This window comes from Plectropomus leopardus, chromosome 23 (genome assembly GCF_008729295.1).
Source record: "Plectropomus leopardus isolate mb chromosome 23, YSFRI_Pleo_2.0, whole genome shotgun sequence".
Taxonomy (NCBI): domain Eukaryota; kingdom Metazoa; phylum Chordata; class Actinopteri; order Perciformes; family Serranidae; genus Plectropomus; species Plectropomus leopardus.
In genome coordinates, this window is record NC_056485.1 from 5,493,471 (window position 1) to 5,517,198 (window position 23,728).

At 38.9% G+C, this 23,728-nt stretch overlaps 1 protein-coding gene across 1 annotated transcript in view; it reads right to left on the minus strand.

Annotated features, from left to right (window-relative positions):
• Positions 1–23,728, minus strand: part of LOC121961929 (mitogen-activated protein kinase kinase kinase 11) — a 48,428-nt gene that overhangs the window by 13,489 nt on the left and 11,211 nt on the right. Inside the window, 4 exon segments of the mRNA XM_042512043.1 lie at positions 795–1,041; positions 2,355–2,530; positions 3,625–3,773; positions 7,913–8,093. Of these exon segments, the coding sequence (XP_042367977.1) occupies positions 795–1,041; positions 2,355–2,530; positions 3,625–3,773; positions 7,913–8,093 (753 nt within the window).

A 23,728-nucleotide genomic window follows, 5' to 3' on the forward strand; every position in this document is an offset into this window, starting at 1 on the left:
CACCACCACATCACCGCCCTGCTGCTGCTGGGAAAGGCCTAACCACAACACACACACACACACACACACACACACACACATACACACACACACACACACACAGACACACACACACAAAGTGTATTTACGCATGCTTGCTCAGCCTAAAATACACTCACACACGCATTGAAACACACTGGATGTGAACTGCTGCAGGCTGTGTGACTTTGTGATAGCAGAGACATAAGGAACAGTCAGCTGGGTAACAGAGGACAAACGGGAGCAGAAACGTCGTGTGTCGGTCAGTGTAAATATCAGACCTGCAATCCATTTTCTACACAATCAAAGCTGTAGTCATGTCTATGCCAAACTGCGGTCCGAATGTTCTTTCGGGAGGCATTTTGCCTTTTTTTGTGATGGAAATACAAGTTAACAATATCAAGTTTAGTGTATGACAGCTGAAAACAGCCCCTCTCTGCAGCCTCCTTTTCTAAATATCAGCCTTTGAACCTACACGAGTCCAGTCGTGATAGGAACCTTCAGCAGAGCCGAGCTACGAAATTACAGTTGCACCGCAAAAACTCTCTCCCTCACTTCCTCCTCTCCGCTCTCTTGTATTTTTTTGCCTGTTGTTGTTTTTGATGCTTCTTGAGACTGAGCCAGTTATGGCCCTTGAAATGGAATTTCTCGTCAAGACTGTCGGCTGACACAATCCCACTAGTAGCTGATTTGTGACAGAGAGGCTCAAAAACAAGTCAAACACACACACACACACACACACACACACACACACACACACACACACAAACACACACCTTGGGGCATGCTGATCTTCTCGCCGTTCTTGCACTTAAGCTTGTGCTTCTTGAAGGTGCCCTTCCTCTTCTTGACATTGGGTTTCTCCTGGTTCTGGTTCAGGTGGAGGATGAGGAGGCTGAGCTCGCGCTCGAACACGTCCTGCTCCCACTGGGCCAGCTGCTGCTCACGCTGACGCAGGAACTCTTCGTGGGACTTCTGCTCCAGAGCCGCTCGCTTCAGCTCCTCCTCACGGCATCGCAGCTCCTTTTTGAAGAGGAAGGACAAATGTGTAAAACACATGAGGAGGTGTTTAATATGAGCAGGTCCCGATAATGTGTGAGTGAGGTTTACAGCGAGAAATGAGCTGCTTGCAATCAAGTAGCAACCTGCAGTCTGAAAAATGAGGCCACTGAAATAGTTCTTAAAATCGCACCTCATCAATTGGCCACTTGAGACTGGCTCCAAGAGTGGGTCAATCCCTGTGTGAAATTGCCCAACTTTTCAGGAGAAATAAAAGCACTAGCACATAGAGCTTGTTTATTAAAAAAAACCTGCCAGAGGAAGATCCCCCAGACCTCCTATCAGAGGTCCCAAATGTCCTCAAATCCTAGATATGCCCGGTGTACATTACAGTTTATGCATTGTTGTGCAGGGGTGTACATGGATGAGTGTAAGCTTTGTTTTCAACTGTTTTGCTTTGATTGAGTGGATATCAATTAATAAATGGTTTCCTAATGTAGAAAAGATCAGCATAATCATGATGTAAACTATGTTTAGGTTGAGTTTATTTAAGAAGGGACGGTGCAGATTGACAGAGCTTGGCAAAAAGGCATTTTCTTTCTCTGCCCCTTCAACCCAGAACATGCTACAGCAGGATCTGAAGGGGAGGGGATTTCAAACTTATTTTAAGGACACTGGAAAATGCATCTTTGGAAACTTGTTCTGTTTTTTAGTGTTTTTAATCTGCTTCCACTTGGCACTTTCACTTAAATGTTTTATGTACTTCATTGATAAATCTGTCTGTCTGTAACTAATTGTTGTTATATTGTATGTTGTCCAAAAACGTGTCTCTCTTGAGAATGAGACCCCCCGCTCTCCCGATCTTGAGGGTTAAGTAGTTATATTAGTAGATTATATTTAAGTAATAAATAATAATAATAATAAATACATAAATAAACACACAAGGTATAAAGAAGCCAATTAAATAAAGAATACTTGTAAAAGCCTATAAAAGGCTGTTTTTCACCTGCAGTCTGTTGGCCAAGGTGTTAAACCAGGCTTCCTAAAATCAGAAATTTAGGATAGATAATTTTTTCATGTATTAAAAAAAGGGAAATGTTAGTTTAAGTATACACCTACTGTATTTTTTTTTTGTATTCCAACATTTCCAAATAAAAAAATATTTAAAAAGAAAGAAATGTTACATGAGGGTTATGATTTGTATGGAGTATGCAAAGTTAAAATAAAGCTAAAGAAATGAGGACCCCGTATACAGATGAATGGATGGATAGATGAATTTTAAAAAAAAGTCCACACGTGTTTACTTTACTGCATCATGCACTGACCGCCTCTCTCACCTTCTCTTTAGCCCGGAGTTCATCGAACATGTCTTGGATCTCCAGTTTCCAGTCCTCCTGCAGAGAGTGGAAGGAGTCCTGCGGCATCTCTTCCTTCACCTGCTGCTCCAGGGCCGTCAGCTGGGCCAAGATGGAGCTGAAATTGGGTCGGCGGTGGGGGTCCTGGTCCCAGCACTCTGTGTCACACACACACACACACATATCAGCAGTACATTTTTTAGTCATTTCTGCTACAACTGCACTCTCATGAAAGCACGGCTGTCTTCACACTAATGAAAAAATAACAGAAATAAGGAAGTAGTGGACTCAAGCAGAGCAAAATGGATATTAAGGAGAATCATGTAAAACAAAAAGCGGTTATTTTGTCTGTTAGAGTCGTTTCCTTAAAATGATCGGAAAACATTTGACGTTAAATTCACTTATTTCCAGCAGTTTCACTTCTTTAGTGTTTTCTTGAATCGAGGGACCTGAAAGAAGGAAGTACCTCGCTGCTTCACTGTAATCCTTAGACGTACTGCTCTGCATTTCAAAAAGTCTAATTTTATCACTCTATTAAAAGGCGTTCATTAGAATTTTAAGACCTCAAATTGGGTCAAACCACTTCCTAAACGGATGTTTCTGCACTCATTACACTTCATGTCCAATGAGTATCCTGCGACGCCTCTAATTTTTATTTACCCATATTCCAGGCACTTGTGTGAGCATAATCTAGAGTCAAGCTGATCACTTATTCAAAGTGTTATGCTTAATTAACTTGCCGTGGGGGGTTTGCATAATTTGCTGCAACACTTTGGGCATTACAAGCAGATCAAAAACCAATCCGATAATTAATTAATCCACTGAGGTGGCTATCGGTGGTTTTGTGCACTGATCTCTTTTTTTTTTTTAAAAAATACAACCGAAAAAGGCAAGAGGAGAGGCTGAGTGGAAATAGTGAAAACTGTCTATTTTCTGGCAAAAGCAGATAACAGGCTGGCAGCGTGTCTTTGTAACTGGAAATTGAACCAAAGGGAAAGCATAAGTGGGCACAAACACGTTGCACAAGGTGGCTCCGGCACAAAACACTTCCTCTCCACGGCCACGTTATTAACAACATACAGGAATTTGTTTTTCTCAATTTCAACCCAGCTTTGGGGAAATGGAAAGAGAGCGTGCCGGGGACACCAATTTGATCTCACGCAAGAGTACTCTCACACCACTGAACTGAAAGTCATTGCCTAAACTGTGCAATGAGTGCATTCGCTTACATTTCCAAAACACGTGTCCTCACCTGACATGAGCTGAGCGAAGGGTTCGGGGCATGTGGAAGGGATGGGAAGGGTGAGCTTGTTCACAGCGACTCCATAGGCGACGGCGAGTCCATCAATCCCTTTGTAGGGCGCCTCTCCTGTTAGCAGCTCCCACAGCAGAACACCATAGCTGGAGGGGAAAAACACAGGCAAAAAGGCGTGAGACAGGACACTCAAAATTAGACACAGGATATGTCCTGGAACAGACTTCTTACAGTATTTTTACAACACTTACAGTAAAGCACTAGCCGTATTTTTAGGATACAGTTATATAATATTAAATCAGACAACTGCAGTATCAATACACGTAACAATGCATCATTTGTGTATTTAAACATAAAACTTCTGAAAACTTAAAATAAGTGTCCCTAATGTAAGTAACCAACTGGAGAAGTGCAGACTTGGTGACATTTATTAGTTCAAAGTTTTACAGTATTCACTTAGGATGTCCCCTTAATAAAAAAAAAAAAAAATTAGTGCAACTTTAAGCTTATTTTAATTTATGGGTGGTATATACATATACACTGACCTTTTTTTTTTGCATGATAAATTAAAAGAATGGCAAACAAAATAGGGCACACAGAGTTGTCAGCCCCAGTTACATGAGAGATAACACTTGACAAATAATGACAAACAAAATTTCTAAAAGAGTAAAAGAAATTGATAAGGCAAAAGCTAAATGGGTCACATAAAAGTTAACTCACATAAAAGTTAAGAAGACAATATTTTGCAAATTTTTTTATTAGTTGCTATTTATTATTATCATTAGGAATTTGTTTTATTTATGTTAATAGTTCATTAGCTCTTGCTCTTGTTTGTAATAAATACAACAATAAAAATAACAAAAATATTTTGAGAGGCATGGGGGCCCATGGGAAGCTTGCCCAGGGTGCTGAATTTTTGCTAAGTCCGGCACTGCCTATGCACATTTGCAGCATAGATAGCAATATGGGACATTTCTAACATGAACATCACCTGCTTCCAGATTATATAAATACTGTCTTCAGTGGTTTATTTAAAAGTATAATTGCTCATTCAGTCCAGATGAACTGACATTATACATTCATTATCACAGCACTGACAATACAGGGCCAAGACACATTTGTGCAGTGGAATATTTTCGCTTGGTGAACCATGTGCTTGCAAAGCAATGTGAACTCATGCATGCAAAACTTGTACAAATACACAAACAGACACACACAGGACTTTTGAGCCCACACAATGGGAGCAGCCCTGTGTCCTAAGAAGATGAAGCGTGGCGCAGGACTTGGATCTCCCACACTGTCAATTAGCCCTCGCCCGGACCTGACTGAACGCACTGTGGAGGCTCGCTAAGTGGAGAGCGCAGGCCGCAGCCTTTTTTTATTTAGTTCTTTAATTACAACTTCCACACACTGTGACTGTGCAGAAACGTTGCTCGCTGCTCCCCCGAGGCGGTCGCCGTCTTCGCGTGGCGGCTTTGGAGACGAGCGGCCGTGGACAGATGAGAAGGAATAGTAGAACAAAGATTACCGTTCATTTTCAGAGCGGGGCTGCCTGTCTGCCCGCCCGCTACTTGCTCATTTTTTGTGCTGTTTTCCAGATTGCACAGTGATTGCTGTGAAAATGAGCTTGCGTGGGTTTGTTGCTGATAGACGGGGAGATGGGGAGGATGTGTGTGAGACAGTGAGATGACACTGAACTCATTAGGGTAGTAAAAAAAGAAAAATGCATCCTTACTAAATAAGGTGCCTTAAAGTACCAGAAAATTTAAGTAGCTGGCACCAAAGGAGGATCATTTTTTTGATGTTGTCAAGGACGCTTTCAGAAAGGTTCTCTGTAACAGCATGCTCAATTGGTTTCACATAGGCTCTGTGTGGGGCTGCAAAGAGCCATTTAAGAATGGATTAAATGGTCCAAATCCACTGGATTAAAATTAAACCATAGCATATGAGAGTAACTGCTATAACCACAGTGCAGCAAAGCCATCAATGTGTGCTATTGCTTTAATAAATTATTTATCTTTTCCCCGTTGCTGATGAAAAATCAGCCCTGCCTGCTTCATTCCAAATGCAAATTCAAACACACCATCATGAACCTCCTCTCAACAAATCACACACTTGTTTAAGTCATTATTATGAAACCACAAACCATAATCAAGGGGACTCTTCTGTTTCTGCGTAGATGCGCGCGCGCACACACACACAGAGCTATTCCCAGATAAAGGGCTGTGGTTAGGTCTGGTGTGTGGCCTCCTTCTCTGTCTATACTGGAGACAATGGGACAGTGTGCAGTACAGATGTCCCACAACAAAGCACAGAGCAGCTCTTTGAAGAGGCGCCGTCACATGGCTGCGGCCGTCTTTGCGGCAATCCATCACTCTGTGCCTCCGTCTCGTCATCAGGGCCGTCTCCCACCATCGCTCCTCACTGCACTTTCACCCTTTGCCCTCTGGCCTCTTACAAACATCACACCACGCTGATCTCTAACAAGGCTGTGTTGTTTTTCAATAATACTACAATACAATTTGTGTTATATTTATGATTTTTTTTAAAGAGAAACAATTTTTTCTAATCGCATGCTTTTCATTCTGTATTTTGAGGTCAGGCACAATTCAGTCAACATTAGTGCAACCTGAAGGAGTGTGCCGTTGTAATATCATCTCCCTGTGGACTTAATAGCTACAGTCTAGTGCCCAAGCTACTGCGTTGAAGTTTGATGACTCTATTGAATAAAACGTCTTCAGGATTTAACCCAATTAACTAAATTAGTGGCTTAAAACTGAATATAGGCCACCATTTGTTCTTATTCCTTACAAAAATCAGAGAAAATGTATTACAATGCATTATAATGTAATAATAAAAATAATGGCATCTTCTATGACTTCAAATTAGGGCTTAGTATAAAAAAATTCCAATACCAATTCCCTTGAAGTGATACCAATACCAATAGAGTACTTCATTTGATACAGGCGTGTAGTATTGCCATACTTTTGAACATTTTGCTGGCATCTGAGCATACTAAACTGCCAAATCTATCAAATATACCTTGCATAACTATGCCTATCACAATATTTTTGACTAAATAAATACCTTGATATTGATATTGAAGAATTGACTATTTGTGTTTTTACAAAATATGGACGGTTGACTATTGGTATTTTACACTCATCACTTTTCTGTAACACAGCTCTTAAAACCAGTAAAAGACGACATTTAGAATTTAACAATATCCAAAATTTAACACAATATCTTCTCTTATATATCAGTATCAATATAATAAAGTTATATTTCCCAGCCCCACTGTACATACATGTTTATGGCTATGAAACAAATCAAGAGAACTTATAGTAAGGGCTGGCAGATACACTGATATTATATCAATAGCTTGACATGAGACTAAATATCTTTTAGCATTTTGGATATGTCTTAATGTCTTTTCCTATTTTTAAATGCTGCATTACAGTGAAGTGATGGCATTTTCTCAATTATCTGACTTTTACAGCTGTTTTTCCTTTAACTACTTAGTCATTAGATCCATATTATTGATGATTATTTATCAAAAATGTCATGGTGTAAATATTTTGTAAAAGCACCAACAGTCAACTCCGCAAAATTGTTGCAATATCAATATAAAGGTATTTGGTCAAAAATGTTTTGATATTTGGGATATTTCTCCATATTGTCCAGCCCTAATATACAGTATCTGTTCTAATCATGCCACCTCGCACATCAGTAAAACCATCTTTACTCCTTATTTCTGCTTTAAAAAAGTGATGTACTGAGAGAAAATCGTGTTCAGTTTATCCTTCAAATGGGGGAAGTACAAATTCATCATGGTATTTTCCAACACAGGACACCACATACCACACATATCTGTTTTTTTCCTTCTTTTTATTTATTTATTTTTTTAAATTTGAGCACAAAATCAGAAATTGGAAAAACAAGTCGTTATCCCTTTTGACCATTCTGGTTATGGAAAAGCATTTATTCTTTTTTTGTTGTTGTTTTTTTTAATTTATGGTTTTATTTTGAAAAACAAATTGACGAAGAGACACATGGATTATTTTTGTCCTTTAAGTGAAGAGTGTGACATTTAGGGAAACACACTTTCTTCCGTAGCTCTAGCTCCATATTTAGGGAACAGACATTAAATCTTTTGAGAAATGTGGAACCATTTCTTTTAGGTGCATAAATACAATAAAAGCACTCCTGCACATATGATACAATTCCTGGACTGGGTTGCAGAGACTTTGTGCACACATACAAACACACACACACAAACACTTACCTCCAGACGTCGCTGCCCTTGGAGAAGGTGGAGGACTTGATGACCTCGGGGGCCATCCAGGCGTAAGTGCCGGCCGTGCTCATCTTGGTGGTCTTGTGCCACTCCCTCGCCAGGCCGAAGTCTGTGATCTTCAGCGTCAAACCCTCCATACATTCATTCTCTATGGGCTGAGCCAGAAGGACTGCAGGAGGAGGAGAGGAAAGAAAGACAGGTAAACCTTGGGAAGGAACAGTAAAATATGTTAAATCATTAAAATACAATAAAATGCATCACAGCAAAAACTCATTTTGCAGTTTTCTTCATGTTAGACTGAGCTTCAGCACTGTTGTCTCTTATGCCACTGTAATCCAATTTGGCTGTGATAAAATACATTTAAACATATCCTTCCACACAGTTTACTTGCATAAACAAAAAAGAAGAAGAAAAGAAAAAGAGCTAGCTGGCTAAATCTGGTAGTAGTTGTTGACACTGCTGTGTTAAATAATAAGTGGTATATAATTAAAGTGTTAATGCATGACATGCTATTATGGCATTTTGGAATAAGAATGGTTATGAACTCAGACAAAAAATATTTAATTATTTAATTTATTATTAATTTAATAACAACAAGTTGAGTATTAATTATTTAATGAACCCCCAATGAACCACAAATCATTGCTTTTTTAGATTATTTTAAATTACTATTTATTTAATAATTATTTATTTATGTATTTAATATTGAACACTTAGGGACGCCATACAGGTAGAACAGCTTTTTACAGCATTTTTAAGTTTTATCAGCATTTTTTTTGTGTGTGTGTGTGAGTGGATCAGTTCTTAATAATGCAGGGATGAATGGTAACAGAAGCAGTAGCTGATTTGATGAAAGCAAAAGATTTGTATAGCATAATATTTATTTGAGTAAATTTAAACTTCCAACAAAAGAAAGACTAGAAAGGTGCTACACAAGTGCAAGTCAATTTAATGTTACCATTTGATGGAGGAAAGCAACATCTATTATGTTGCTGGATTTAAAAAGTTTTAGGTCTGTCTTGCTTTAAATTGACATAAAGCAACATTATGCAACTTTTTTTTTGATTGTTAAGTCTTATTCCTAACGTTTTGGGTGGGTGCTTTAGTCCAACCATCAACCAAACGGGTCGGTATTTGAGGACCTGCAAATGAGACTTAACAATCAACTAAAAGATGCATAATGCTGCTTTAAGGGTGAAGAAATCATTAAGATACAGATGCTTTTTTTATTTCCTTTCATAAAAGGTTGCGGCCTCTTTTTTCAGCAGGCAATACCGTGCTGGTTATCATGTTTTCAGTGCGGAGAATAAAAAGTTGCAACAAAGAAGTACTGTGTAATATGCCTTCATTGCCACAAAAGACAGAGCACAGCAAACAGAAGCAGCCTGTTCAAACGTGATGGTGTTAAGGCCACTTTAAGTTCTCATTTATGTCAGAGGCGAACCTTACTCTTCTGTGTGACTTTACTTGGGCTACATAACAAGAACGATACTGCAGTTTCAATGCAGGAGAAAGTCAATCCAACCACTTTCACTAATTATGTGAACAAAACCTATAAGTGGTTGCAGTTCAATGGACCAATGACGATGTAGTTTGTTATGTTTTGTCTGTGTAAAAAGATCCACGACTCTGAGCACTCTGCATATTTAACTATTTCTTGCAGAGACAGTGAGACAGTTTTTCAAACATACAAGTTTTGTCAAGTTCTGCAGGGATTGCTGATTTGAGAAAACTAGAGGGTTTATAACCTTCTGAAATTCTTTCAGACTTCAGTATAAACCCAGAAATGTTGGTGTGGTTACAGTGAATTCTAAGCATTGCGTATGTCTTAACCCCAGATAGATCAACAGCTGCCTTGAAGTTGGAACTAAAATTGAAGTTTTAGATCTTAAAATGTCTTTCCAGAACAATATTTAGTCAAAACCAGTATTGTTAGGATTCCTAACTGGGCCGGAGCCAGATGTTTAAAACATCTGAGGTTAGCACAAATCTAAGAGGGTCGAGGTTCAGACAACCTTGAGGAGAATTTTTTTCCCATGTACAGCAGCTATATACATGATTTTTTAAAGCCATTTTCACCTTAAAAATTTGTGCATCATTTGGGAAAAATAATGGAAAAACTCCTACCACCTATTAACAGGCAAAAATGTAATTAAAAATTAGACAAACAGAAAAACATTTACTATATTCTATTAGTTTGTAGGAAATTGCATTAAACAACATGGGTGTATATTATTATATGAGTGACACAAAGTTGACTGTATTTTAAAAACCTTAAAGATTAAGGGCTTTTGAAAAAACATTTGGGGTTGGAGCCCCAGAGGTTATCATGCTGTTTCATTCACAAAAGACAAAGAATACAGTCGTGTATAATTTCTGAGCAAAAATGATTTCATGCAGGGGGGAAGGTGGTCTAGCATCAAAGTGTTTGGTGAAGTTTGTTTTTTGCTTATTGGGACTTCATTAAACCCTAAATCTGCAGAGAACGGTGTGTTTTTTTCTGAGTTAATTAACCCTTATTGACAGAGAGGGACACACCTGACAGCTGCAGCACGGATCAATCAGATACAGATGACTGATATTCAAGAATGGCTTTCTAAACATAGACGCAAACACAGAAATCCACAATGAGAAAAGTATACACTGTAAAATGTAATAACCTATAAGTAAACACATCTTGGTAACCAGCCAGTGTTATGCAACCGCACAGCGTCGGGAGGCTTTGTTTCTATGAAAATAGAATATAATGCTGAGGATGTCGGTTGCTGCGGTGTGACTCTGTATCACATGTCTCGGTATGATCGGCAGCCATGCCTCTCTTCCCCTTTGCTGGCAGGCCGGGCATCGCTCAGGGCACGGCTGGCCATCAAACACAGGGAGGAGAAGCAGCAAAGAATTTGACTTATTATAGGGAAGTAGGACTCCTGCTATTTGCAGTCACTTTCTGACTTTCTGGGCTCGGCGCTCTTTTCCTTTTTTTTTTTCCTCCTCTTTTGACACAAAAATCCACTTTTTCTAGGCCCTTTTTTCTTTAACCATGCAAATATGAACTTATCTTTCTCTAAACATATGAGCGATTCTCTCTTTCTGTCTGTGATCTACGCCTTTGTCCCTCTCTCTCTCTCTCTCTCTCAGACATCCTGTGCTGTGCCTCGTAGCCCAGAGGCAGCGCGTTTGACGTCACAAAGGAATGCATCACAAGAGGTTGTGTTGTCTTCTGTGTGTGTGAGTGTGAACGTTGAAGAGGATGGGAGACTTGGTTCTTTCATAACATTCTTGCACGACAATTTCAGCACCCAGTTATGCTAAAATAGGGATATTCAACTTGCTTTTCTTGGGGGACACTTTTGCAAAATGACAAGAGGCCGGGGGCCAGTCGCAGCAGCACCATACATGTTTCCAGGATTTTAGGACACTTTGAGGATCTGAGGATGTTTCTAGGATTTTAGGACACTTTGAGGATCTGAGGATGTTTCTAGGATTTTAGGACACTTTGAGGATTTTAGGACGTTTCTCAGATTTTAGGACATTTCTTGGATATTAGGACATTTCAGGGATTTTAGGATGTTTCAAGGATTTTAGGATGATTCTCGGATTTCAGAACATTTCAAGGATTTTAAGACATTTCTAAGATTTTAGGACATTTCTACGATTTTAAGACATTTGTAGTATTTGAGGAATTTTCTAAGATTTTAGGATGTGTCTATGATTTAAGGACACTTCTATGATGTGACAGTTTTCCAAGATTTAAGGATGTTTCTAGTTTTTAGGACAATTTAAGGTTTTCAGGATGTTTCTAGGATTTTAGGAAACGTCTAGAACTTTAAGACATTAGGGGCTAAGCTAGGACCTCTGCTGAGGGGTGCAGTGGATCCTCTATTGGCACCTTTTTGAAAAACAAGCTCTAATTTGATGTTGTTTTATGCACTCTGGCACCTTATGAATACTTAAAGTACAACAACAATTCCCAGTGTCAATCACTGTACCATTTTATTTTTAAGGATTAGAAAATGTTTGAGGTATTTTTAGGGGGTGGGGGCACAGCATTCTATCGGGGGCTAGATTTGGCCCCTGAGCTGTAAATCCAGTATTACTGTGTTAAAATCACAGATGCTGACACATGTGACAACATGTGATGTTGTCCATTCTGTCTTTGAGATGATGACAGGTGCAAAGACACACAATCAATGGAGGCTTTGACTTGAAGACCTCAACAGCCTGCTTTTATTCTACCAGCAGGATAAATGGCTTCAAGGTAAGTCCATCACAAACTTTCACATTGACTTCTGCCTCAAGAGGAAGGCACAAACAACAAAATGGCAAAAGTAGCCAATGGCCAAAACAAAAACAGCCTCTACAGTGAGAGAAAAAAGTGCCCGCTCATTTAACCTTTTGCAGAAAATCAATTTCTGTCTGTTCTGTAGCTGAGTCATTGTTTCTGTCAATTGTGCAGACCCCTCAGGGAGGGGTGTTGGTGTTGAAGGGGGGTGCTGATAATTACTGCAACAGGCCCTGAACCCTTACTCCACTTCTTTTGTCCGCCTGCCAGTCAGTGTCTGGTAAAAACAAGCCCCGGTCAGTCACCCCTATTTCCAACTGGGCGCTCGCTCGAGCGCTGTGACCCCACTTCCAGGAAGTGACGCCGGCATCTGCAAATTAGCCTCCAGTGGCTGGGCCCTTCCTTTTAAAAAGCAAAACAAAAAAACAACAGGAGCCGATTTTGTCGCTTGCTTGTTCATTTTGCACCATAAGCAGAGCGCTATTTTTGGAAAGTGAGGTTAAGAGGGGTCACATGGCACTAGGCACTGTGAGACAGAGACGTGGGGAGGGGGGGTACAGGCGCTGTGGTAGAGCGAGCAGAGGTGACAGAGACAGAGAAAGGTGCCGAATGTCGATCGCTATCATATGATTGAGGGAGACGGGGGGGGGCGCAGCTAAAAGTGGCCGCCTGGGCCTAGAAAGCAGAAAGTACACATATAAAGCACTCATCCCACCGACAGATGCACACACAGACACACTTACATTCTGTGTCCATTTTTTAAGCAATAAATCAAGCTGCACACAAAGTATAAGGAATCTCTACACACACACACACACACACAGATGCAGTTGAAGGACATGCATGAATACACACCACTGAGCTACACACAGATGTTTGGGCTGAATTCCAGGGGTGTAAAGGGTGTGCTATGTCAGCTGGACCATCTAAAGACTGATCAGTCACCTGACCTGAATTGTTGACATATTGTAGATTATCAAATATGGCTCAAAGTGTGTCTGCGTCAGTCATGATGTATTACTTTTTATATTTTAAGATATGTTTTATAGGCAGGGGTAGGCGATATGGCCCTAAAATAATATCATGATATTTCAGGGTATTTTTGTGATAACAATATTCTTGATGACATGATAAAATACTGAAAAACATAAGATGTTTATTCCATTGTTATGTTTTATTTTAGTAATTACAAGAACGTACAATTGCAACAAAATAACTGTTACAGTTTTATATGTTAGCATAGGTGTTAAAGTTTGCCTTCAGATATTCAGTAAAAAAAAATAACAAAAATAATCTCGTTTTTTTTCGTTTGTAAAGAACAACAGTAACCAATAACAAATTTGTTCTCAGTTGTTTGGTGTGGTGCGTAACGGTATTTATATTAACAATTATATTATATTAACAAGTAGTATTGCCATTATAACCATATGATTTTTTCTTTTATTATATTAAAGAGTATACTGGTATTTTTTGAACAATATCATTCTGCACACACCTAATAACAGGCTTATTTTGAACTAGTTAAGAGCAGAATAATAATAATCTAATGTTGTTAAATCTTTAACCTAGCAAAAAAACTAAATTTTTTAAAACAAAATTTGCCAATTTATACCGTATTTCTTACTGTTTTTATTTGCATTGATTTCTCTTTAGCTCTTGTTCTTGTTTGTAATAAATACAAATGATAATACTGATGATAATAATTTTATACATACATATGTTCTTTCAATTTTAATTTTTTGGCAGGAGGTTGTCAGGGACCAGGGGAAGCTTGCCCAGGGCCCCAGATGTGCTTTGTCCGGTACTGTCAGCAAGTTTGATAATTTTCCCTGTGAGCCAGTCTTTTGAGGGCCACTCTTTTTTCCCCCAAATTTCGGCATTATATAGCCTATGTAAAGACATTCAATAGATCATCTAATCACATATGTGACCATACTCTGCAACTTATATAAAATCTAAAGTGTGCTTTGTTTTTATGCTTTATGTGTTGTTTTTCCAGTGTACTCTGTCCTGTGTTCAGTACTATTGCTCCTGCTTTTATTTATTGTATGTGTTTTTCTGTAGTTGCCACTGACACAATTACAGAAATGTGTATTAACGTGCATTGTCCCTGTTATCTTAAACTGTATAAATACAATAAATACGTTTTGACTGCAGCAACATGGCCAGTGCAATCTGTATCAGCAGGTAGCAGCCGCATCACAAATGAAACTGAGAGTGTCTTGTCAAAAGAAGCACTCAAGAAAAAACCCACAGCCTGCGGTGCAGAGAAGGTGCGCCAAAAAAACAGAAATAGGCTTTGCTGGCTGACGCTGCAAAGTGTGCAAAGATAACAGATTTATTTAAGCGTTCTGCAGGTGATGATGAGGACAAAGAGGCAGAAATGAAAGAGGGTGAGCAAGCAGCAGGTGCTTGCTTACACGCATACGAATATAGTGTGAATACAGTACATTTGGGTGATATTGTGTGTATAGATAAAATCAGTCTTTATGTTAAAATACTTTTTTGTAAATATTGTGTGAATATATATTGTGAATAGACCCGTGTTCTCCTGTCTCCTGGTTGTAGTAAATCTCTGTTTTTAACCCGTTAAAACCTGGACAAATTGGCTTGATTTCTTTTCTTTTTTAAAAAAAAATGTAAGGGAGGCAATGAGCAACTTAAGATTTAAAAATTACCACACAAAAAATGCTAAAAATATATATGATATATATTCTGTAACATATTTTGCATATATAATTCTAATAATCATGAATATAGTTTCTGGACATCTTCCCTTTTTTTTGATAATTTTCAAATATTTTTCTTTCTTTCTCTCTCTTTTTAAAAATTCATTTTCAGGTTGTTTTCTTGTCACCTTTTACCAATTTCTTGGAATATGCTCATTGCCTTTTCCCATCTTTTTGGAAGAGAATTAAACCTTTGTGTTCACGTTTTAAAGGTTCAAATACTTATACTTATAAATACTGAAAGACATCCGAAAGCAGCACAAGAAAAACTGATGTCCACCGAGGTTTCAAAGGGTTAAACACTGTTGATTGTTTTTGCCTACTGTACACACAAACAAGGGGAGGAAAACCTTAGAAAATTAGTTTTGTCATTTTACAAATAAGCCTAACACGAACAACAAAGACAGATTGTGCGTGTTTTTTTCTTTTCAATAAATGATTCGCTGATTGAAGAACATGTTATGACTGTTTAATTTGATCTATTAAATTAGGGCCACTTGGCCACAAATTCCCAGACTACGTTTGTTGCCAGCTATCACCGCTCCAAGTTAATACATAAGAGCATGAATATCAAATTTAACTTTCAATGAAGTTCGCATAACATTGACGACAGCTTAGCAAACCACTTCAGAGGGCTGCTGACGCATGCTGTTTTTAACTTATTAAAGCCAATTACAGCAAAAGCCTAACATTTTCAAACAAAAGTAAGTTTTGTCCTCGAAAAAGATTTCATCAAGCATTTGTTTTTAAATGAATATTTCAACATTTTAGTGACAGATATGCTTATATAATGTCAGGAAAGTTAGTTAGCCTTGCTGGTATAACTATTGGAAGCAAGGGGGAAAACGGCAATCTTGGCTCTGTACAAAGTTTAAAATAACAACTGCCAACGCCTCTAAAATTCACTAATACGCGTGGGTCGTCGAATTCAGTCAATGAGAGATATAAACTGGCAACTTGCAGTTGCATGATGTAAGTATTTCTTGGAGAACAACAGCTGAGCACATCAGTCTAGGGCTTGTGTGTTAAGTAGCCTACAGTGACATGATTAGCTTAGCTTAGCAAGACTGGAAGCTGTAGGAAACGGCTAAATTTGTTCTCTCTAAAGTTCAAAAAAGCACGAGAAAGGGTGGAAATAAGCACTTCAAACTAATAAAGCATAAATAATTATTTTACTAACAATGACGTTGGCATTATACATAGAACAGCTTAGCTAACCACCTCAGAGGGCAGCTGGCACGTTGTTTTCAGCTCATTAAAGCCAATTAAAGGGAGAGTATGACATTTTCAAGCAATATTAAGTTGTGTGCTGAAAAAAAATAGTTCATCAAGCACTGGTTTTTAAAACCTTTCAAAGAATGGATCAAATTTTTACAAAATATGCTCAAATGCTTTCTGTGAGATGAAATGTCAGGATGTAGTTAGCCTAGCTTAACAAGTGTGGAAGCAGGGGGGAAAGAGCTAACTTTGTTAGGCTACGTTTACAATGACCTGAGAAAGAGTGGCATTAACCATTCTCAACTCCAAACTAATAAGAGCATAAGTATCTACTTTTACTGACAATGAAGTTAGCATAATATTGAAAACAGCTTAGTTAACCTCTGCAGAGGGCTGCTGCCAACTAGCCTAGCTTAATGGACTGTGAGCAGAGAGAAAGAGCAAGCTAAGCTAATAACTTTTATACTTAAACAGAAATGTAAAAAAAACAACTTGTAATTATTATGTAAGTATTTCTTGGAGAACAACAGCTACATGCAGTTACTGAAGTTTCATTAGGTGGGTTTCCATTACCCTAAAATTAGGCAAATTGAAATTAGGAGTGTAAAATAGGCGTAATGGAAAGTAATCAATTTAGAAAAAAACTCCCATTAATCGCATATGAGTTTTTATGCTCGCATGAGGTGGTATTTCAGGCATGTTTCATGCAGTGTAAACACTTTTTTTGGCTTTTTTAGGTCACATGATGCTATGGCTATGTGCTTGTCAATAGGAACTGGCTACCTCATGATGTAGCAGGTGCTACAAGAGGTTTTACTGCATCAAATAACTCTTCAAAAGTTGATTGGTCCACAATTCCTCTGTGAAATGCACACACAAACACAGACACACACACAGATATCTGGTAAGGTTTTGACAGTTTCATAATACATACATGCATAATAGATATACAGAACCAATGCATACAAATGTCTCTGCACTTGGATATGGATAGAGCCTACCTGTGCGCACACATTCATGCATACACATATTGGTCATCAGCACTTACCTATGCACACACACACACACACACACACACACACGCAACTAGACATAGAAATGTACATCCAAATCCACGCACTGACAAAAGAGTTTTCGCAGTCTCAGCACACATACATACCACATTCTTCTTCTACTTCCTGAGCTAAGGCAGAGTGCATCCACAGTTCAGCCCTGTTCAGCCTCCCTCCTCCTACAACCACCATCACACTGACGACGACTGCCGCATTAGTCAGCTGCTTACTGGACGGTATGTGGCAACACACTGTCCTGATCAGCCACTGACCCAAATAACATGGAGTCTGCAGCTGACATCTTCAAAACTAAGAAGTTTAAAACGTTTAATGAAGTGCAATGAACAGGATAACTTCAGATCAATGTGGCTGGAGACATAAAAAAAGATAGTTTTAACTTAATAAACTTGGTTTTCTAAAACTTAAATAGGGCTAATACATGAGGGATACACAAGATTTGTATCTGTGTCCTCTGTTATCTCTCACCTGGTATCACATTTTGAGGAGGTGTGTGAACAAAAGTGGCAAACACAACGGAAAATCCACCTCTCCCTCAAAAGGATAACGGCGAGTATCATGACTCGATCAGTCTTGCCCAGACAGAGCGTCTTCCTGATAGAGAGACGAAACCAACAATGTCACCACAAAAACACCGTGACAGATTTCTATGGCAACGGGACTCTGTTTGGTATTGTTTGTTGTTCAGAAACAAGAGTGTGTCAGTTGCAGACATGACTCCTACCAGCAGCGGCCTGAGCTTGGTGCTGCGACTGACTCAACTCAACAGTTAGCTTAGCAAGAATCCCAGTGTCAGGGATTTTTGTGTGGTGCGTTGCAGGGCTGGTTTAACATGAGCTTATCTGACTGATAAAGTATAACCACGTCCATCCTGAGCAAACACACACTATTTAAATTGACAACCTTCTTCACATGTCAAACTAGATTATTGAGATTTCATAACAGCTGGGAAAAATCAGCCTAATGTGAAAAATCAGTTCAACCCTTGGATAACAAATATTGTGACATTGCAAATGAAGTGAAATAGTTTCAGGGAAGTTGCTCTGACATCATTTCAAGTGTATAACTTTTTATTTCTAGGAAAGTCATGGCTAGCAAAGGATAAAATTGCTAAATTAGATGGCTGGCATGCCAATGCTTACGAATGACTGTTAGCAGAAGGGTGGTGATTAAAATAACAGGCTCCATGCAAGCTGAGCGCAAAAATGGAGTTAAACACTAGACTACTGATTGGCCAGAGATAAAACCACTAGGATCATGACTGGGGACTTCCTACACAAATTCACCGTTGTTAGACAGCCAAGCTACAGGCAATAGTGACTGTGATTGTTTTATTTACTTAATCAAGAATTTAAAAATTGGCAGCCTGCAAAGTACCCTACACTGTACACCATGCTGTACATTACACTGTATTCTACACTGAACACTACACTGTGCACATCATAACTGTATACTACACCAAACACTACATTGTACACTATTTTGTGCACTAAACTGTGCATTACACGTTACACTTAACTGTGCACTATGCTGTACACTAAACTGTAAACTATGTCGTATACTACGATATAAACTAAGCCATACACTACACTGTACATTATGCAAATCACTAAACTGTACACTACACTTCACGTTAAACTGCACTACGCTGCACACTACACTGTACACTATACCATACACTAAAATGTACATTACACTGGGAACTAAACTGTGCACTATGTCATACACTTCACTGTACACTATGTCGTACACTACAATGTACACTACTGTGTAAACTAAGCCATAACTACACTGTACATTACGCAATACACTATACTGTACACTATGCTGTACACTTAGCCGTACACTGTGCCATATAAATAACAAGCAGACATGCCTCTGTTTGATTGCTGGGTAAAAGATTCAGTGGTGAAGATGATTTCACAGCAGTGTGGAAATAAAGAAAAGGACCTGGTACCAAAGTTGAGCCAAACCCTGCATTGGAAATTAGGTATTAGAGGGTCAAGAACCTCATCATGAACTAAGTTCCATTAGAATGAAGGGTTACAGATAAAGATTTTTTTTAAAGTTTGGTAGATGAGTCCTCATCCCGGGAGCTGTAGTTTTGGGTTGTTTTTTTTTTTCAAATTCAAAATTAAGACATAGTGTTCGGAAAAAATAACAGTATGATCTCACATTTTCTATATCATACTCTTAAAACTAGGACTAATTAGCTCTAGACTGCAACACGAGAACAATGCTATTCTTAATTTAGAGGTCTTTGAGTATGTTGAGTTCATGCCTGGGACCTGTTAGCTTTAGCCTAGGTCTTTTAACACTACATCATGTGATAAAACATGGCGGCCACCTGTCATTTTAGCTCGCAAAATGGATAATTGCCAGCAAGATAAGAGAAGTCTGCTTTTACCTACTTCTGTCTGAAACCAAGTATCCATCAAGGACCAATTGTTTCAGAAATAACTGATGACCAAGAATCTTTGTAAATTGCATTTTTGCCTCGTGAGAAAGGAAAGCTTGACAGGCATACAAGTACAGTACAGTAACCTCGGGGGGATTAGCAAACATCTACTGCACCTGACATGCCAGGAATAAAGCTCGTAGAGGGTCAACGTCCTGCTCAAGGACATTTGAGAGGACATGTGGCTGGTGCTGAACATACAGTACATGCAGTGATAGAGGCTGTGACCTTTCAGCTGCAGGACTCTCTCTCTCTAACCGTCCAGCCCTGTCACGATAACATGCCAGATGCAAAAGTCAGCTTCACAGAGCCGCTCTGCCTCGTCACTCTGCACCTCACTTAATTATGTTTTCTCTATAATCTAATGCTGGAGCTCCATCGCCTTCTCTCACTGCATATTTCTCATCTGTGCTATCATTCCCCAACCCCTCCAATCTCTGGTAGTTGGACTGAGTGTCTGAGGATTGATATGGCAAAAATTCTGATATTTTGTGCTCATTTTTCTAACCACAAAATAAGACCGAGCCTAAAATATCTGCAGAAAAAGCTAAACATTTAACAAAAGTCCAAATCCTATTAATGGAAATAGTCAAATTTACATGGCATTATCGGCTTTTAAATACCCATATCGGTTCAACCTAACCCTTTCTGTGCTCTCTCTACCTTCCTCCCGCTCCCCCCTCCCTGCCCTGCACCCGTAGGCGAAGGGAGAATTCCGGTAGGGTGGGGGCTTTCCCCAGGAAGAACGGGAGCTTTGTCCCCTGAGGGACGAGGCCATAGGCTGACAGACAGTCTGGCAACCTCTGACCATGCAACCAGTGAGCGAGAGAGTGAGAGAGACAGCATGATAGGGCATAATCACAGTGCAGAAGATGAAACTAACGCTGGAGTTTCGTCTTAGCTCAGGAGCACGCAATAAGTTCACTGAGTGTAAGAATTAGGCAGAGTTTAAAAAACCAGGCCACAGCCGACTGAAAACTATGAATAGATGGCTCTGTATCAGTCTAAGGTGGCATTTCTTCCTTATTTGATGTATGTAAAGATAAAGTTGTGATTCAGGTTCTAGTGGATTTCACATTCACTGTCTACACCACAGCGCTTCCATAAGTTAAACCTGTATTTCGTACTGTTTGTGTTATTATCACTACGTAGTTACTATATCTCCACAGTGTGTTGACACACTTAAAATGATTCATATGACACTTCATGCTTTGCGGTTGGCAAACGTTAATCAGGTTTGTCAGGTCTCACCTCTCCAGATTGACAATGTCAATGCCGTCTAATATCATCACTTAAGTCAATAACAAACTGTACTGCTTTGAATGTTGGGCTGTTTTTTTTTTAACTACAATTTATTACAACTCCGACAACATTGTCCTCAAACGTAGTAATGTGTAACTGTGTGTGTGGCCAAGTAACCGCAATCAGGTTTATACATGATACCTTGTGCAAATTATCTGGTGGCAGGTAAAAAGGCTGTGAGGTCCTGAAAACAGTCACTTATTAACAAACCAGTGCTCATGTGTTGAAATTTAACCTTCATTAGTGCTGTTTCCTTACAGACTCAGACAGGGGGTCGTTACTGGCTTGACCCCAGAAGCTCTGAGGTCAAGGTAGAGGTGGGAGGGAGAGCTGATGTTCTGAGGATGGAAAATCACAGATAAAACACAACCAGGTACAAAGAGCCGTTTGCAGCAGTGGTGCAGGGGTGGTCATGATCACCCTAATACGATTATAGTTACAAATGCTCGTCCGATTCAGCATGTTTAACCGACATCTGATCTGGCGGTGAGTGATATCACTCTTTTGCATTTCCTCTCAGTGCACATGTTGAGACAAAGGAAAAGAAAAGGATAACCAGCCTATTTGAAAAACAATGAAGTGCCTAACATGTACATTAAAGCTGGACTGTTGTGGAACTTTATATGTTAATTGCAGCAGTATTAGTCCTTACACATCTAGTCACATCAAGTAATATCAGCTGTAAAATAAGAAAACAAATAATATCGGTATTCTGTAACTCTTCATATTGATATAGTTTTAAACTTCAACACCATAATCGAAATCCGGGCGCCAATGTTTTGCAGGCTCAGATATTAAATTCAGACCCTGATAAGTTGGGTCAAAATGCAGGTTTCTGAAATGCTAAAAAGATTCCTGGGTTCTTAGAAATGTTCCTTCAGTGGAAAGGGGCTATAATATGACTTCACATCTGTGTGTGATAGTGGTGACCTCACATTAAAATTAATGTGCTTTTTGGCATTAATATGATGTTCTTATCGGGGGCCAAAATTGTCTGTGGTGAGCAGAGCGGAGTTTGAACTTTTATCTCAGAAGCATAGCTGCTTCAAAGGCATGATTTTAATTAAATCACATTAGATAAAGCCTCGGAGCGACTTGTTTGTCTGGTTAAGTAACTTTCAACTGAAATAAAGAAGTATATTACAAAACTATTGTAAGAAAAAACATACTTCCCCTTGTGCCTTACTTAAGCACCAATAGGTCAACTGAAACTACCACCAAATCATCTCAAACACACCAGCTATGACAAAGTCAACAATTTAACAACTCTGGTGAACAACATCCCTTACGTTGGTTTCCTTCCTGAACTCAAAACAAATGTTTCCTAATCCTCACAGCCGTTTTCTCTTCCACAAACAGATATGTAGGTTTCTTCTCATTAGCATGGGAACTGTCTTGTGATCTGTGTGGCGAAAAAGAGGCTGGGCTCAGAATGAGGTTTCAGACTGTAGAAGAGGGAGAAAAAAAAAAAAAACAGATTGCACTCCGGCTGAGTTCTGGAAACCTCTCTACTTCCTGTGAGCTCTGACCTTCCAGTGTCTGCTATTCTTATTCTTTTTTTTCTCCTCCTCCCCTGCAGTTGTTGTTCTGCCCCCTCACTCATCCTGCTCCGACTACACACACAAACACACACACACACAAACACTGCAGATTTCATGACTAAGCGTGGGTGTGCAGTCATTGTGTGGGCATCTTATTTCGCACGTACATACATAGTGAATATTATGTGTGAAGACACAGGCTACATATTAGAACATGGTCACTTATTAAGATGTCTGCATATAGATAAAATCTGGATAAATATTAATCACTACACTGTCTGCTGTCAATGCAATATTGTGATTAGAGTGCATTAATGTACACTTGGATAGTTCACATTTATATTTCTAATATTATTATAATAAATAGTTTTCATTGAAATTTTGTCTTTTCATCCCCCAAAGAAAATGGCCTATGGTTAAAGAAAAAGAAAAATCTATGAAAATGTACCTGCTCGCTACTGAAAATCCGCACTTAAAACACTTTAAGTTTAATTAAAAAGTTGGAAGAAAGTGGCAATAAGACTAATGAAAAAGATGCACTTAAAATGACAAAAAAAATTGAAAAAAAGGTGACGTTGTCCAAAAACATTCTTTCACCTAGTGGAAATAGCATGAATTTTCTCTATATGCCAAATATGGTAAAAATTATGTCACTAGGTTGGAGATAATAAAAATGATAAATTCCAATTAAAAGCCCAGAATGACACCCAGAAATATGTGATTAAAAATTGCAGTTTTAATGGCTTTCAATGATGCATTTTTTGCACTTAACAGTATGAATGTAACTATGAAAAGTGCTTAAAATGTGTCAAACAGTTCCTAAGGGTTAATGCTCTGTATATTGTACATAGACCCTTTAATGCACAGATATGAGGTCGATAGTGATCGTCTCATTTCACTCTAAGAAAGAAGGTGAATAGAAGAATTAAGAATGGTCACAATTCTAGATAATACTGACCTAAAAAATTCGGTCTGGAAGCTTTAATCTAAAAATATACTGTCTTAAAAAACCTAAAGCTGAATTCTGTCCAAGCATATTTGAATCTTTTAAATCTCCAGATCTACTCTGCTCTTCAATCCAATGTGAGCCTATGGTGTCTAGGCTCTGTCTGTCCTTTCCAAAGTAGAAAGAAAGAAAGTCAAGAAACAATGCAGCTGGCCAGGCTGCACACCTCGACCCCCCCTCTGCCTTATCACCCACTGACAC